The sequence below is a fragment of the Typopeltis vanoorti genome, chromosome 23 (assembly GCF_054136105.1).
Source record: "Typopeltis vanoorti isolate ZY-2024b chromosome 23, IOZ_Tvanoo_1.0, whole genome shotgun sequence".
Lineage (NCBI taxonomy): Eukaryota > Metazoa > Arthropoda > Arachnida > Uropygi > Thelyphonidae > Typopeltis > Typopeltis vanoorti.
The window spans coordinates 81049274-81068166 of record NC_143571.1 but is presented as its reverse complement, the minus strand read 5'-3'; the positions used below and the strand labels follow the sequence as shown (position 1 = coordinate 81068166).

At 36.6% G+C, this 18893-nt stretch overlaps 1 protein-coding gene across 1 annotated transcript in view; it reads left to right on the top strand.

Annotated features, from left to right (window-relative positions):
- The window catches only part of LOC150094031 (Friend leukemia integration 1 transcription factor-like), a 124053-nt gene that overhangs the window by 83538 nt on the left and 21622 nt on the right, over positions 1 to 18893 (top strand). The window contains exons 3-4 of the mRNA XM_090412907.1: positions 8084 to 8284; positions 13615 to 13698. Of these exons, the coding sequence (XP_090269033.1) occupies positions 8084 to 8284; positions 13615 to 13698 (285 nt within the window). The remainder of the gene's footprint in view (positions 1 to 8083; positions 8285 to 13614; positions 13699 to 18893) is intronic.

Below are 18893 nucleotides of genomic sequence, written 5' to 3'. Positions count from 1 at the left end.
CTAGTAGGAGGAGGAATGAATTTGAAGAATAAAGTTAATTCATATTCATACCATGTACATGTTCGAGGAAGACTTACCCCACAGCTATAAAAAAATAATCCACGGTAAAATTACAGTATGGTAATAATCAATGGATACACAAGAATAATAAAGTAATTTGAAATCCAAAGTATATGAATTGATGAAAAACATGCAAATTATGCACTCAGCAAATCTAAATTAAGGGAGGTATAACTTTTATCTTCCATATCTGTTTCATTTAAATTATATTCATAAAAAAATAAAGAGAGAAAAGTTGCAAATTAGACATTTAAGTTTACCTGAACACGAATTCGCACCTCTACAATTTGAAAACGTTTATCTCAATATTGATAATATAGTAATATTAAAAATATTTTATAACATTAATAATAATATCTGATGGTGTTGAAATCGTTGTCATTAAAAGAGGGAACTTTATAAGATCACGTTAGGCATCTGATGTAGATGAGTATAAACTTGACCAAGTCTGATTATCGTGAAATTATTGTATTACATTGTAAGAATTTCCTTTCAATGTTAAGAACATAATTGAGACTTCTTAACACTAGCAGAGAATAAAAACAGCGGCCGGATGACGAAGAGATAAAAAAGAGACGGAGACACCCACGTCGATTGCGTTGTCCTGCCTTTTATGTCTGATAATTGGATGCCACTCGCTAGGATGTGCACACGCATATCGGTCTGGTTCCGCAACAATGCTTGCTCGTGTCACCATAGCAACACTTGTTGAAAACGACAAGAATGTTACCGGAAGGTACGTTAAGCCGACTAGCGGCGTAGGTAGGGCAGAAAAACGGGTGTCCAGTGGGAGATTCTCTCACGAACCGTTACCGAGGGAGCACATTCTGCACGTGTCTGGCATTCCGCAGTTTGACCCCGGCTGACGTGGGCTACTTGCGCAGGTGAGACTATTATACAGTTCTGGAGGCTGCAGATGACTTTCGTAAGATACATGGAAGGACTGCGTAATGACGGGGTTTACGTTGAATACGCGACCCTCGTCGTCCGGAGGTCAAGGCACAGCATCCGCGCGAAAACGTTGGGAAAACATCGCCCAGTCCAGATACTTAAGGAGCACAATTGCTTATCAGGGGACATCGTTTTAATCTACCCAATCGCTGTTCACCGTCGAAAGCTCTCCGTTAAAAATCTGAAGCTTTACGACAGACTCAAGTGCGCTTTATGATTGTAAACTGTCATAGCAGTATGATCGTGGACGGATAAATGTTACAAGTTAAAATACAGCACGACAGGTATCAACAAGCGCTAATTCTAAAGGGTTCGAACATGCAAAAATGTAGCATGTTTAGACAGGCAACTCGTGAAGATCACAATGTTATCGCCAAGTTCGATGAAAGAGAAATATCAAGGGATGTGCCCTGCTTTATGATAGACCGATGGATTCGGACTCATTCTCTCTCTCTCAAGTAATTATAAGAATGAATAAAGAAAAAAAAAAGAAAAAGAAAAAACCTTTTACAGACGAAAGGATTATTTGACATCGGAGATGCATTTACATTTCAGCACATTAAGATTGCTTCGTTTGCATAAAACCCGATCAGCTGTGTGTTGACGAATTTTGATGAAATTTAGAATTTTAATATTTGATAATTGATTTTAATTATAAATTTCAACTGCAGCTTTAGTACCATTTATTTCGTATAATAGTTTATAAATAGTTTTATTTATAATTTATAGTTTGTTATAAATATAAATGTTTTTAATCTTTATAGTTTGTTATAAATAGTTTGTGTATACAATATTATAAAACTAAATGGTACTAAGGGTGTAATTTAAATTTATTGAAAACAATTAGAACATGCATTTTCTAATGCAAAGGTTCTTTGCATCTTCCTACACGGACCCTTTATCTGGTCTCTTTCGACTAAAGGTGAGTTAGCCGGTCTCATACGTAGGTTTTTTTAGCGTTTTATTTTCTTCCGGAAACTCCGGTTTTTCGTCCTTTAGAACAGGCAAACCGGGCACATTTCTACAGACATAAAATACCTCCCCCAACATCAGACTAGGCGACAAATCGGATGGGATCGCGCGCGTAAAATCGCATCATGTAAAAGACCCAAATAGATGGGATAAGGTACAAGAGGAAGAAGAAAAAGATAGTGATATTGAAGACTGAGGACAGTACAGAACAAGAAAGAAGACAAAACAAATAACGCAGTGGCATATACAATGTAGTTAACATTTAAAGCCAACTGATGGAGGTTTCTAGGTAGTAGGTCATCTGATATTCAGAGAACATAAATGACTGTGTAAAATGAAAACGGAAAGAGATATTAAGAGAACTCGTAAGATATAAAGACGAAAGTAGAGAGAGAGAGAGAGAGAGAGATAGAGAGAGTGAGAGTGAGTGAGTGGTAAACTTCATTTTGTGTGTTATTTACGTAAGGTTTTTTTTTTTTTTTTTTTCCCCAAGTGAGAGTGTTGTATGGGAAAAAAGTGAAAACTAACACCTGCGTGAAACGTGCCAAAGTGAATTTCACTGACGGATTACTCAGCGCTTCACCTCCCGCGTGCGCTGAGGTTTCAGTGCACGCACAGGTGAAAATCAGTGCAGTTCCCTAACCACAAATGGAGATGAGGGCATTTACGTGTCCATACGGAGATTGACGACGAGCTTTCTTTACGAGCAGATTAGAAGAGGGAAGCAGGTAATTACAGGTGTTGCTGTAGAAACGCGAGCAAGAAACGGCTTTAAGAGAACAATCCCCCCCCCCTTCCGAAACATAAATAAGGGGGCAAGAGGCTCGAGGGTGCCGATTTGAAAACTGCCAGCGAGAGGTTGAACAGGAGTCGCAGGTGAGAGGACGTCACAATAGCGTCGTTATGTAAATCAAACAGGCCGCCCTCCCCTTCGTCATGTTGCCGACGATTACAGCTCCGTGGTCCTCCTGAGTAAACGGGATGCAGCAATAAGGGGTCCAGTAACTCTTCGTGATGCCTTCCCAACCCTCGCTTGATGGTCCATCTACGTCGGAAATGGCAAAATACGATCCCCTAAATCATACACCCACTTACGATGTGTGATGCGATCGCTACCCAAGAGGGTCGGCGCTTCGGACTCCAAAGGATGAGAATGGTGACGTCATTGACCTCCAGAAGATAGAAACGGAGAGAGAGAAAGAGAGAGAGAGAAAGAAGAAAAATAAAGCAGAATAGCGAAAAAATTTTTTTTTCTTCTTTGGTGACTTTTATTCTTTTTTCTTTTCCTTTTTATGTATGAAATGTCTCTAATGTTACGCTTAAACTTATAATGTGCTTCAATTCTGCTATTCTCAGGTTTGAAATGTAAAATTATAAACAATGAAATGTTCAAAATAATAATAATAATTAAAATCACGAAAAATGAGCTAATTAGGACCTCCAAGATTATTTCCTTGGATGTCAGTTTATGTTCCTGCTTTTTCACATAACTAGGTTTATAATTCTTTAGTTCACACTAAGTTTTTCGGATATGCAACGGACAGTTCATACTAACCAGTCATTTTATATCCGAATCATACCTTAAGAAAGTTAATTCTGCAACTGCTTTAACGATAATAGAGAATCACTGAACTAATTCTTCGTGGAAAGATGTGATCCCGAGGGTAATTTCGGATCCAAGCAGAAAACAAAAGGTTAGCGTTTAACTTATACTTCCAAACAAATATATACTTCGTTGATTACCATAAAATATATATATTATAAAATTCACTTTAAAATTTCAAAGGAATGCGGTACCATATATGCAAATTGCATTTTGAAGACGCAAAATTTACCTCTAAAACTATTGTGCCTTGGGTTGTTGTAAACAAGGAATAAATTCATGAAAAAATAACTTTAAATAACAGAAAACGTCCTCCATCGTGTGATTCCGTCTCATCGTAAGGAACTGGCTAATTATCCGACACCTAATTTCTAAATTAATAAGTTTTCAAGTGAAGGGCATTTTCTGTTAAATTTCTTCGAAATCTCCCAGTATAATTTTTCCTCTTTAGTATTATTAAGTAAACATACATTATAATAATAAACATATAAGTAATATATTAATATACTAACATAATTTATATGAATATATATGTGCATTTCTAAATTTTATTTTAATTTTAAATATTTATAAAAATATTTTTTTAATTTTACTTAAAAGAAACAAGATCCTCTTAAAACACCTTTTTTTTTTGGAAATAAAAGGTATTTATTTATTGACATTTTTCATGTGAATTGTTCAAGTGATCATTTATGGTGTTCATATAAGAACCGGCCTAACGACTGATTTTATAAAATCTACTATACTATTTTTATAAAATAAAATATAAAAAATATAAAATATATTTTTATATACTATTTTTATCTACTATACTATTTTTTATAAAATATATATTTTTATATACTATTTTTATCTACTATACTATTTTTTATAAAATATAAAAAATATACTATTTTTATAAAATATAAAAAATATAAAATATATTTTTATATAAAATATGTTTTTATGAAATATATTTTTATAAAATATAAAATATACACGCCTGTGTGCCCACGAATTTATTTATGTTGTTGTGCACGTATAGAAAAGAATTTCCATTAACTCATATGCACTGAGTGACCATTTTATTAGTAACATCTCTTCATGTTTTATCTTCGCTCAATAAATTACGATAACCTCTCAAAATACTAGTCATTATTTTCTTCAAGACGATTTAAATTATACTGCTATTTTCATTTATAAAATGAAAATTCATAAATGCATGTATAATTTACATCGACGAGGTTTCTAAAAAATATCATCACCTATTAAGGGGATGATTTTTCCATAATGCAGTCAGCAACGAGCGAAAAAAACTGAGTTTTTCCTCTAGAACTCTCATCCCACGACAGGCAGAAGAACAGAAGGAATTTGAAAACATCATACATTCATATGGACGTAATTAATCCCAAATAACAACAGGTGGCAATCTTTGCAGTAATGTGTCTCATATTCAGATCGAGAGGAGCTAAAAATGTCAGTTTGATTATTTTTTTAAATATTACTTACACCTCATCGCTAATCACTTTGAAGTAACTTTTGCACATTCTCCATTTTTGTTAACATTGATGCTCATCCAGATAAATTTCAACTGGTTTTTTTTTAAACCAATCAAGACTTTTGTTCTTCCCTTACAACTCCTTTATATGCTGTTTTCCGTAAATCACTTTTTTGTCAAAGAAGTACAGACATGCTGTTTAAATCATATAAAAATAGCCAAGAAGTAAGATATATTTAGTTTACTAGCTCACCACGGAGGTTCTGATTCAACAGAACTATCTGCAGCCTTTAATTTCACTTCTAACCATATATATATATATATATATATATGATTAGAAGCCATATATATATATATATATATATGATTAGAAGCCATATATATATATATATATATATATATATATATATATATATATATATATATATATATATATATATATATATATGATTAGAAGCCATATATATATATATATATATATATATATGGCAAGTCTTGGACAAGGGACCAAACGTTAATAAGGATGATCATCAGCGAAATCCCAGTTTAGATACTTGCACTCCTCAATTACCCTCGTATGACCTCTCGATGCCCACTGTTCAATATTTAACACACCTGACCTCCGTACACCTGTTAGACTACCCGCTCCTCCTGCAAGTCAGGGAGGAACTAGAAGTTGATCTGGAAGCAGATGACCGAAAAAAGAGCTACGGAATAATTACCAAATTACCAATCACCCTGAGGAAGGGGTCCTGAGCACGATTTTTTCACCGTGTCTCCAGATACGCCCGTAAAGCACAGGTTTGGACCGATCCGTGGGAACAGCAACGTTACTCCAGCAACCTACGATTAACTGTGCTTCCGTCAAAGATTGCTTTAGGGAGCGAAAAAAACTGATAGGGTCTTTCGAGGATTCCTGCACCGGGATATTTCTGCGATGGTCCAGACAGGTAGCAGTCAAAGGTCACTCAACACACGTGTGCTGTGTTTAATAAAAGGCAGCATGGGAAAGTCGATAAATGCAGACACACCCAGCTCCTCTCTCTATCTCCGATAGGGGACAATTGGAGGGGGAATTCCATACGCCACTCTTGATCGACCTGCTAGTTCCACCGATTCCATCTTTGCCCAATTAGCTTTAAAAGCGGTAGAGAGGAAATCGGTGCATGTGCACGTAGACAGAAGATAACGACATGGATAAACAAGGAAAGAAAGAGAGATCGTGTGAGAGGGATTTCAATTATTAATTTTGGTGTTGTTGTGATTTTAATTAAGGATAGCAGTTTCATAGAATTGCGCTGTAAAAAATTAATATTTTGATGCATTGAAATTTATATCTGATTAATTAAAGATGAAGAGTTATCATTTGCTGTTTCTTTAGAATTCTAACGATAACCATTTTTACTTTCTCCAATCAATACGCCTTCTCTATGTTTGTTATGCGATTTCTGATGGTTGCCATAACATCTGCTCAAATGTGTCGATTTTCTTTAACTGTTGTGTTGCTCCGCGCATGGCGTTTGTAGTTGTGTTACTCTACGGTTAGAAAATAGTACTCTTGAACTGCGAAGACAGTTTGCTGTATTTTATATTAATCTGCTTGTTTGTGATTTTTCGTTACTGCTTTCATTAAGTTTCATCTTGAGACTGCGTTTTCTTTTCTGTTTTCAATGCTCTTCTTTCATTCCATCTTCGATATTTCTTCTTTCGTTCTGTTGACTAAATTGATGAACATTCTTAACCATGGGAGGGTGATGTACACGCATCCGTAGATGCGTGTACATCACCCTTTCGTGCGTACATCACCCTTTCGTGTGTACACACGTAGATGCGTGTGTACATCACCGTTCGCAGACGAACGGTGATGTACACACGTTCGTCTGCGAATGGATGATTAGCAGACGAACAATAACAAACGACTGTCTTCTTTGAATTAAAATACATATGGAATCATTAATATGCATCATGCAAGATTCAGCTCCTGTCAATTAATCTGCCGAAGATGAAAGACATTCCTTCTGTTCTTCCTCCCAACAAAATAGATAAACTAGCTGACGAACACACATAACTCACAGATATAATATCAATGCTCGCAATGTGTTAATATTATAAACAGCCTTATTCGTTTGCTTTATGAGATTTTCAGTAAGCAATTACGCCACGAAGAACATTCAAAAAAAAAAAAAAAAAATGACACGCAGAATAGCAGGTTTGCGTACGTGTTTGTTCTTGGTTTTCTACTAGTACCTCCCTTTTTCATGCATGTGTCCGGAAGAATTTTTCATAAAATCAAATATCCTAAGCCTTTTCTGTTGATTTCTTCAACAGTGAGAGCACAAACGAATATTTGAATTAATGCAGATGATAGATGGCGGTGAAAACGTCGCTTTATTCAAATATTCTTAATTCGAAATGTGAATAGACATATCTTTTGTAGGTAAAATAAAATATTAATTTCGAAAATAAATTTTACAGTAGAAATAAAACTATTCTTTTATTTAAAAAAAAAAGCGTTAAGATAGACACCTTTTTGTTTTTTCCTTCATGATGATACTAGAATTTGACGTCACCTAAACACTATTTACCTGAGAACTCTGATTCACAATGGAGTTATTTTGTAGTCGTATAAGTGGTTTTGTATTTAATTAGATTCTTTTATTGCATAATTATTTAAAAAAGGAGAAGAGAATTATATTTTTGAACAAAATATTCAAGTTGTGTTTTTGGAAAGTGCTTAAGTACTTATTAGATTTGTCTATACGTATATGCATCAGAACACAAAACTCTCCTAGAATTTAGATAAAACTATACAGAATTGTTACAAATGTATAAGTCAGAAACAGCTCTGCTTTCATTTTCTGTAATAATGAATCATGTCACTTTCCTATTATTTTATCTCACATTATTTCTATACATGTTTATTTATACAGTGAATGTGTTTATTATTTACCAAAAGAGCTAATAGATGGAGCCACATGTCACAAAAAAATAACACCATTTCCCTTGCTACTATATTACAGATCCGGAAGAGTGGGAAGTACGTCATATCCGTCAGTGGTTGGAATGGGCCCAAAGGCAGTTTAACCTCAACCCCATCGACCACTCCCAGTTCCCCAGCACTGGTCACGAGCTGAGTAGGTTCACCAGGGAAGATTTCCGGCGAGTGACAGATCGTAGGTCGGCGGATATCCTGACGACACACCTAGCGCACCTCAGGCAGTGTGAGTAAACTCTCGCCGACAGCCACTTGTTCTGCTGCATTCGTTTTTAAATTATCGCAGATAACCCACATTAGATAAGAGTCACTGATTTCCCATTTAAGAGCACGCCATATATTCAGCAAGTGACTTCACTTGAAAATCGATAAAACACAGTTAAATGAGGAAACGATCAAGAATGTATGTGTGTGTGTGTGTGTGTGTGTGTGTGTGTGTGAGAGAGAGAGAGAGAGAGAGAGAGAGAGAAAGGTGGGGATACGGGAAAGAGTTTAGAAATTTTCACAAAACATTCTCTTTAATATAAATAAGTTGTAATAACAGAGTCCTTTTCTATCCAGATCAAATGTTGACTTTAAACTCAGCTTTCTGACAAACATCTAAGTATTTTACTAGTTTCTTTAATACCGTTTCAACGACATTTTGTAAAACTATGTTCTGAAAACACAAGAACAAGATTTCGATTATCTTCATTATCTTTCTTGTGATTATTTGATGTGCCTAAATAACAGACTTGTAATATTTGATGTTATTACAAAAGTGAAAATCTTCTTGAAAATTTAGGGATCTCAGGAAGAGAAAATTACTATTATTGCAATGCTTAAACCTCACACAGGATTCATTTGCTTCCCTCAGTTTTCTCCATGAGTTCAGGTCACAAAGATGCCTCCAACGATCTCGCTCTTCAGCCTCTCTCTTCCATATTATACCCATAGATTTCACTAGTGGATCTTCCCTCTTGTAGGTGGTCTTCCTAGTTTTCTCTTTATTCTTGATTGCTAATTGAGTATTCTTTATGTCCATCTGTTATCCCTGCGTCAGGCTATGTTACCTGCCCATCTCATCTTGCATTCATACACTGCAGTTATCACATCTTTTATGCCTGATCTCTTTCTTAGTTCCGTGTTTCTAATAGAATGTCACCATTAAATAGTTTTGCCTTCTCAGAGATGTCAAGATTTGGATCAGTAAGTGTTTCTTTTAATCTGTTGAATGATAGCCATGCAGCTTTCTTTCTTTTTGCTAGTTCTTCAGATAAATCGTTATTCATTTTTATTGTTTGTCCTTGTAATTGTAGGAGTCAACTTCTTCTATAGGGATGTTATTAATACATAGGTGACTGTCACTTGTGTAGATGTTTTTGATCCATTTTGTTTTTTTGTAGATTCATTTCTAAGCCTATCTTACTGCTGTTTGTGTATATTTTTTCATCCATTTCTTCTAGGTCTTTTGGGTTGTGGGATATCAGTACTAGATCATCGGCAAACATAAGGATTTGTAGTTTATAACCATCTATGCTTATTCCTCCGTTTTGGTCTATTTTTTTAGAATGTATTCTGAAGTGCTGGTAAATAGATTTGGGGAGATCCCATCGCCTTGGCGGACCCCTCTCTTTATATCTATATTTATTGGTTGATCAAATAGGGTTATTTGTATGGTCTGATTTTTGTTAATTTCTTTTATCATGTGAATGTAAGTAGGGGTCTACATTTATTTCCAGTAAGGCACTGACAACTGCATTGTGTTCTATGGTATCAAATACTTTTTTAAAATCAATAAAGAAGAAGCATAGAGGGATTCGGTATTCTCTGCATTTTTCTGTTAGTTGTGAAATGACATGAATATGATCTATTGTGGAGAATCCTCTTCTGAATCCTGCCTGCTCTCTACTGGAGTTGTCTTCAAGAGAGTTTTGGATTCTGTTCAGTATTACTCTGTTCATGAACTTATATATGTGAGAGAATAGACAGATTGGACGATTATTTTTTGTCTTCCTTCTTCCCTTTTTTGAATAAAAGTATGGTTTTTGAGGTCTTACATTCCTCTGGAATCTTTCTTTCTTTCTTTCTTTGAAGTACCACGTGAATCCGGTAGCCAAGGGTTTGAAAACTTTACTTCTTTATATATATATATATATATATATATATATATATATATATATATAAAGACCAACATGAAGTTTTTTTTTAGAAGCCTCAGAGCGGTGATCTTACACTGCGACGAAACTCATCTTCCATCTAAAGGCATTCATTCATGCCTTCGATGGAATGCGAACCTGCCACCTAGTGGTTGGAGAAGGAAGCGTTAATAATCATTAATCGGTTATTAAAATATGGAAACTGATTGTGAATATAAACTGATGAAACATGATCACGTATGATATTATCCTGCAAGGGGGTGCACTGTATTATTTGGATGGTGGGAATATAAAGTTCAATTCGTGGACAACAGCGCAGTCATATCGGAATACTATTGTAAAACACCCCCCTTGGAAGAATTGAAATATCTATTTAAGGCAAGTTTCTCGTGTTCAAAACGTAAACTGAGTGCCATTTTGGTAGAGCAATGGGCCAAAATAACTGTATATGTTTATCAACATTTGGTGGAAGTGTGCCAGAATGAGTGCATCTGTAATCGTGGCCAAAGGTGGACCGAGAGTGTACTGTGAAAGTAAAGGATTTGTGAAACACCCCCGATGTATGTAATTTTTTCATATAATGTAATATTACATGTTGCAAAGTCAAAGTCAGGTTCACGTGACATTTAATTCGCTGTCATCTTTCAGTGTCTTACGAATCCTACCTTTCAACTTCAACGACTTACTTTTACTATTTTTTTCAGACCCAAAATAAGACAAATTGTTTTTATCAATGTTCAGTTAAATGTCATCTTTGTCGTTCTCTCCCTTTCCTGTCATGGTTCCAATATTATGTAACCCATGCTATATATACTTATCCTTTCGATCCAACTGAGTGTACGCAACACGTTAAAAATAAATTTTAAAAAAATGCAAACGCTTATTTGAATATAGTTTTAAAATATAAATGAAATAAAAATAAATTCTTGATTACAAATAACACCTATTTCTACTTATTTATATCATATATGTATAATGTGTATGCCTGAGTTCGCCATGCATAATTTAAAATTTAGAGAAAGTTATTATTAAAAGTGTAATTAAAAGGTTTATGTTGTGTGTTTAAATTATTAAAATTATTTTACGAAATCTACCATGAGAAAATGCATTTGATCAGCAACTTTTACCAAAACTACGTGAATTTCTATGATGCTAATTTAGACGGAAGCTCCCTGGTGCATAATTGTATTGAGAATCGAGCAAGATACTTCTTTGAAATACTGAAGTTAAATTTATCTTTCATCTCAAATGTGATCCCTATCAGGACATCCATGCTTCCCGAGACTTTCCTGTGTACATGCTTCTTCCTCTCTTGCCTTGTCTTATCCTTTTAGGAATTTTCATCGCCAGTGTCATCTAGACTTCCTTTTGGACAAACGTCTTAGTTGTCAACATTTTCTCCTTCTTAAATATCTATATATACAACCTATGACTTCATTTTCTCTTACCGTCATTGTTTCTCTTTTTTTTTTGTGTATTTGCAAAATGTATAAACGTTTATTAAATTCAATTTTGGTTTAAACCGGGCAATCTGTAGTTACAAAACGATTCGCTGCAAAACAAGCTGATGTTATAAATAAACTGTCTGCAGTAAATAAGCTAAAATCAACTTGTGGGTTAGTTAGAGTAGTGAGTGTTATCGCTATACAGTAATGCAGTTGAATACATCTTTTTATGATTGTCTTTGATGCTTACTCGTTGCGACCAACAAACTTTAGAGTGAGGTGACGCCCTATCCATTGAAACAAATATCGCATTTCCATATCACGTGTCTTTCGATTGCGAATATTTAACTGCCGTTTGTTTATTTGTATTTAAATTGAATAAAAATAAAAAACGAGGCTTTTCAGATAGATAGATAGATAAAGAGAGAGAGAGAGAGATAACCATTTTAATAAAAATAATAAAAATAAAAAATGAGGTTTTTCAGATAGATAGATAGATAGATAGATAAAAAGAGAGAGAGAGAGAGAGATAACCATTTTAATAAAAATAATAAAAATAAAAAACGAGGTTTTTCAGATAGATAGATAGATAAAGAGAGAGAGAAAGAGAGAGAGAGAGAGAGAGAGAGAGAGAAAGAGAGAGAGAGAGAGAGAGAGAGAGAGAGAGAGAGAGAACCATTTCCGTCTCAATCAGGCTAAATCAGTTTCCATCAATTCTGGTCTAGAAGACGTTCCTCTCGTCCTTGACTGGAGTCGAACTTAGACCTTTTCAATCAATAGACGCGTCGTTCTTTTAAATGTCATGATATTCCAGGTCATTATTCGAAAGTGACTTTATGCAGTCAAAATAGTCCACGGCAGTTTAGTTGCAATCACTTTACCATTTGAATTTCGTAGGGATGGAATTCAGTTGGAGTCTTTAGGGATAAATTTTCTTGACCGACATTCAAGAGATTTTCATAGGTTGGGCAGAAACAATTCACATGAATCCATTACAGAAGGAAGCGCGTTCTGAGCATTCATAGAAATAACACATGCTCCCCCTTTTGGTTCCAGAGATTTGTGTTCTTATCTCACTTCCACGAGAAACATAAGGAATAAAGTCATTTCACGAGGTCGTTAGCTGTCTTATTTAGATGGCAAAGTTTTTCTCTCCAAGAAACTCGTATTTAAAAGTATCTAGGACTTTCTTAAGTCTTTTTTTTTTTAGGCAAATCTAAGTTATCTTAGCCACTTGTAGACATAGATGACAGGCTTTGATCTGTATAAAGGATGACTTCAGTGGAGATCACGAACATCTTTTGTTGAATGGAGATGGAACATTCTTTCATATTTTTGATGGAGCAGTAGAGTGGGCGCGAAAAATAAATCATCTCAGTGGCGTCGAAATATGAAACGGTTTTTATTATGCATGACTTTCAGTTTAAGAGAAACTCGAACACCTGGAAGTGAACCATGCTTTTCCTTTCATCCCTATTATTTCCTCATAACATCGTGAACGTTGTCGAACCCCTTCAGGACGCTACAGCATTCCACTCTCAGTCTCTCTTTGCGTGATCACCTCAAAACCGGTTTCTCATACAACGGAAACAAGAAGGGGGAAAAAAATCTAAAAAGAATGTTCGGGGAATCCCGGAAGTCCCTTCATGACACGGAACTTGTGTCAGGTGGAAGGCACAGAAGAAAATTCAATTAGGAGTTTGTTATTCCACTCACAATTTATGACAGTTGGAAAGCTGAAGAAATTGCCATTGGAGACGGCTCGGTATTTCTATTGTTCGTAAACATTAATCATCTGTCAAGCGCAGATCATAATTGTGTTTAAAACTAGAACTTTGCTAAAATTATATATTGAAACTTCGCCCATAAAGTAATGTATAGTATTTGAATGAACCCCCCTTCTAACAAATATTTGCTTATTACATAATCTGGGTATTCCTTTCCAGTGACCTAATTTTCTTCTTTGATTGCAGCCAGCGGATATGGGCCTATACCCAGGCCTGAATCTCCGGAGACCACTCCAGACAAAGATTCTACTGCTGACTCGAAGAAGAATGGTAAGTAAACATGAAATCAATGATACTTTCGTAGAATTGTCTCTGAACGATAGTTCAAACTACAGCATTTCAGTAATAGTAGCAGACATTTTCTGAGTTACAACTCTGTCGAATGAAGTAGAGAGGGATGTAGTGATGTGGTTTTTAATCCCCCACCCCGTCACTGGCTACTCTCAATCTCCTTACAACTGACGAGTGGTTAGGTCTAAGTTGAAAACGTGGTTAACAACTATGCAAATATTTGTTCACGATAAATAAATGCCGAAGTTATTTTTATAATTCACGTATTCATATGACGTTAATAAGAAAACAAATTAATTCTGCTCAATTAAGAAAAGAATCTTTCCACGTTTCTCTGAATCGTGTTTATACAGCAAAAAATACCTCATAAGTTTAGTTAATGATAAAGCATTATTATGAATTTAGTTAAGTGATGCAGCATTTTCATTCAAAATCCGTGATATATAATATAATATAATAAACCGCAAGTATAATTACACTGCATCTACTTAGAATACACCCATTAGTATACAGAATTAATAGAATTATGTACCTACTTAAAGTACACATACACGGATGCAATATATAATACAATATGATATAAAATATTTTACCATTAACGTTACTGACAGGATGGGTGAAGCACTAGTGCTTTTCATATTCCCCTTTATCTGTAATGAGAGTTGTTTGGAATTGGGAGATTTGTGAGCAATTAAGCTCGCCCTCTGGGGGCTGTTGTGTTAGCTGTGATCAGTTGAGAGAAGAATAGCCTTCGCTCTTTTGTGTTTGTAGTAATCAGACTCATTGTAATTGACAGCTTGTACGATCAGTGGGTTTGAATGTGAACTTGACTTCACGAAGAATTTTTCTGCACGATCACGAAGAAGGGAGGAGATGTATGGAGTGCCGGTTTCTCGGTGAATCTGTGAATTTCTGACGAACCACGGTGCATCCAGGATCTTCCTAAGGCATTTATTTTGGATTCTCTGCAATTTTGAAATGTTTGATCTTGAAGTGTGACTCCATGCTGGTGAGGCGTAGGTAATGACTGGACGTATTACCATCCTGGTAAAGTAGCAATTTATTATGTCAGTTCAATTTGCTGTTGCGGTTGATCAATGGGTAGAGCTGTGCTATTACTTTGGAAGATTTGGAGCCAATGAGATTGATGTGCTTGTTAAAAATGGGTTTCTTATCCATTAATACCCCAAGATATTTGGTCTCTGATTGCCATGGGATCTTATGACCAGAGAGCAGGATGTCTTCTTTAATGCAGACCGTTCTCCTAGAAAACAGCATGGCTGAGCTTTTGAGGGTTCCACTTGAATCCTCCAGTTGTGAACCAGTTTGCTACTTCATTGATACTTCCTTGGATGGTGATTGCTAGGCGAGGGCTGAGTGATCTTGCTAGAATAGCGGTGTTGTCGGCATAAAAGGCCGTAGTGGTTGTTCTTGAATTGAGAGGAATATCTGCTATGTAAATTAAGTTAAGGCGATAATAAATCCCTCATTATTTTAAAGCCGGATACAAAACGCAGAGATCGAAATCCATCGAAATCTAAGAGTTTGATGCCGAAGAACTATCGGCGAGTCCAAGCGTAAGTCATCACTTGGGTAGTACAACACTATGGCAACTCGTGTCAAAGGTGGAACAAGCTCCGTCCCTATCCTTAATATTTTCTCATAATGTAAAACGCAGCTCCTAGGAGATGTATTACTGTTTTATATTATGAGGAGAGGTCACTACTCAGACCGGTTTCAACCTTTGTATAGGTGAAGCGGGCTCTAAAAATAAGACGATCCCTAAAGATCTCCCAAATCAACGTTGTTCCACTCAGTGACAGGCTCACCCCATCACCGAGAACTTCTCAGCATTGGCTCTACCCAGTGGCAGGCTCACCCCACCACCAAGCAGAGCCATAATCTCAGCGGTGGCCCCACTCAGAGACAGGCAAAAACCTACCTCCAAGCGGAGTTTCTCAGAGCCAGATCCTCCCCGCACCGATTTCAACCCTCATTTGGGTCTCATCAGTGAGTAGGTAAACCTGGAATATCAAGGTTCTTAAGTAAAAGAACTGGACGATGGACTGAGTCCTTGACTGTTTATCCCGTCATCTGAATGAAGAGAATCTGTGTGGATGGAGTGTTATTCAGCTAAAAGCTCTAGTCATGGATGGATAACGGCAATAGCCGAGCCTCGGTTAAAACTTCATTGGCTACAGCATTGCTATTCGTTACCCTGGAAGTCCTAAAAAGGACTTTTTGTAGCCTTCCGGATTTACCAAAAGTCCACCGAATACCAAGGTTCTTAAAAGAACTGGGCGATGGACTGAGTCCTTGACTCTTTATCCCGTCATCTGAATGAAGAGAAACTATGTGGATGGAGTGTTATTGAGCAAAAAGCTCCAGTCATGGCTGGGTAACGAGCAATAGCCGAACCTCAGTTAAAACTTCATTGGCTACAGCATTGCCATTCGTTACCCTGGAAGTCCTAAAAAAGACTCATTTTTCTTCCAGATCTCTCAGACCTGAATCTGAAACACTTGCATGCCTTCCTACCCGAATACCCGAATACTAAGGTTCTTAAAGTTCTTAAAAGAACTGGGCGATGGACTGAGTCCTTGACTCTTTATCCCGTCATCTGAATGAAGTAAATCTGTGTGGATAGAGTGTTATTGAGCTAAAAGGCTCTAGTCATGGCTGGGTAACGGCAATAGCCGAGCCTCAGTTAAAACTTCATTGGCTACAACATTGCCATTTGTTACCCTGGAAGTCCTAAAAAGGACTTTTGGCTTCTTTCCTCTCCATCTCCTAGCGCTGGTCAATACCAAGGTTCAAGTGAACCGAATTTTCATATACCCCTACTAACGAAATGCCAGACCGGTGTACCCATATATTATTATTACTATGATAAAGAGCCAAGAGGCGATTTTTTCGGCGACATAAACTAAGTTAAGGGGATAATAAATCCCGCATTATTTTATAGCCGGATAAGAAACTCGGAGATCGAAATCTAAGAGTTTCATGCCGAAGAACTATCGGCAAGTCCAAGCGTAAGTCATCACTTGGGTAGTACAACACTATGGCAACTCGTGTCAAAGGTGGAGCAAGCTCCGTCACTATCCTTAATATTTTCTCATAATGTTAAACGCAGCTCCTAGGAGATGTATTACTGTTTTCGTATCCGGCTTTAAAATAATGAGGGATTTTTATCCCCTTAACTTAATTTACACCGCCGGAAAAAATAGCCTCTTGGCTCTTTATCTGCTATGTAAGTTGTGAAAAGTACTGGGGCCAGAAGAGAACCCTGAGGTACTCCCGCCAGAATTTTGCGCCTTGACGACACAATTCCATTGAGTTTTACTTACATGTATCTTTCACTAATATATGAGTATTATGAGTTTCACTAGTTTAATTGGGATATTGTTTTCAATTAGTTTGAAGACAAGGCCTTGATGCCAGACCTTATCAAAGGCCTTGGCAACATCTAAAAATACAGCAGCAGTGTGAAGGTGCCAGTTAAAACCATGGGTGATATGTTCTGTTAGTCTGAATTTGTTGTAGTGTGTTGTGAGCTTTGCGAAACCTAAATTGCTCATTTGGGATTATTTTCTGTTTGTCCACTGCTGATTGTAGTCTTGATAAGATAACCTTTTCTGTTACTTTGCCAAGACAGGAAAGAAGACTGATGGGCCTGTAGCTTTGGGGAAGTTGTGAGTTATTACCAGGCTTTTTCGGAGGTATAATGTCAGCGATTTTCCAATCTGTGGGAAAGTACTGGAATCTTAAAATGGAATTGGTAATATTAACTAGATGAATTATGGCTTTCCGTGGGAGTAGCTTTATTATTCTATTGCTAATGACGGGACGGGAGCCTTTTTGTTCTTCAGATGGGAAATAATATTTATTATTTCTGTTGGAAATGTGGGGATGATGGTTTCTGAATCATCCTTAGGCTGTCTTAATGTTTTTCTAACTTTACGATGAACTTTGTAAATGAGATTGATATTTAAGTTTACGTAAGATCGGCTGCATTGATTTTCCAGATTGTCAATTAGGGCTTCTACTTTTTCTTCATCTGAGTGTGCAATTCCAAGATTGGTCTTCAAAGGGGGAAGGGGCTGTCTTTTGGTACGAAGAGATTTTACAAATTTCCACATGGAGTTATCTTCTGGGTTGATTTCTATGAGTTTGGTCCAATTTGAAATTCTGTGTATCTGGAGGGCTTCTCGAACCTGTCTATTCAGGTTGTTTTGTCCTGCGGGGATCTAGTGTTGTGATATCGCTTTCTGGCTTTATTTTTGGCCCTAATCATATCTCTTCTGGGATCCAGTTGGAAGCGTGGCAGACAGTGGTTTGAGTGACTGATGCTATTGCTGTGATGACACAATAGCATCAGTAGCAAGAAGACAAAGACCAAGACAAGACAATAGCAAGAAGACATAGACCAAGACAAAACAATAGCAAGAAGACATAGACCAAGCTGTAAGCAATTTAACTAGGCAAATTTGCCTAGTTAAATTGCTTACAGCTTGGTCTATGTCTTCTTTTCTACGAATGACAGAGGTGGACTGATGTGGACTGGGAGAACCTTGGAGAGCTTGTCCCATGGTAAGAAAGAATGATGGGGAGAGAGCTGATCTTGAAATCCTAACCTGAGCAGGATGGGATTGTGATCTGAGTTAAGCTCTTCTAATGTCTCTAGCTGGTATTGATATTTGATGTTTCTGAGGATAACTATGTCTAATACATCAGAACTTCCTGATGGGCTGTAGTGGGTGGGCTCAGTGGGTCCAGCTACTATTGATGAGTTGAGTGACGTGTAGTTGAATAAGGTACGGCCTTTGGAGTTGATTGACGAACTGAACCAAACCGTATATTTGGAGTTTAGGTCTCCTGCTATAACTATGGAACCCGTGGAGCCGAGGATGAAGTCTAAGTCTGCTGTCAATAGTGGAATGCTGGGAGGATTGTATGCTGCGTAGATTTTGAGTTTGCCTGCGTTATTAGTGTGCACCTCTACACCTGTCACTTCAAGGTTTATAGTTTGGAGGCTGGTCAACGAGTTGTGGCTCAAATAACTTTTAATAAAAATAGCTGTGCTGCCTCCACTAGTGTTAAGTCTGTCTGTCCTATATAAAATATAACCTCTTAGTCTTGGGTTGTTTGATAGTCTGAGGTGAGATTCACTGATC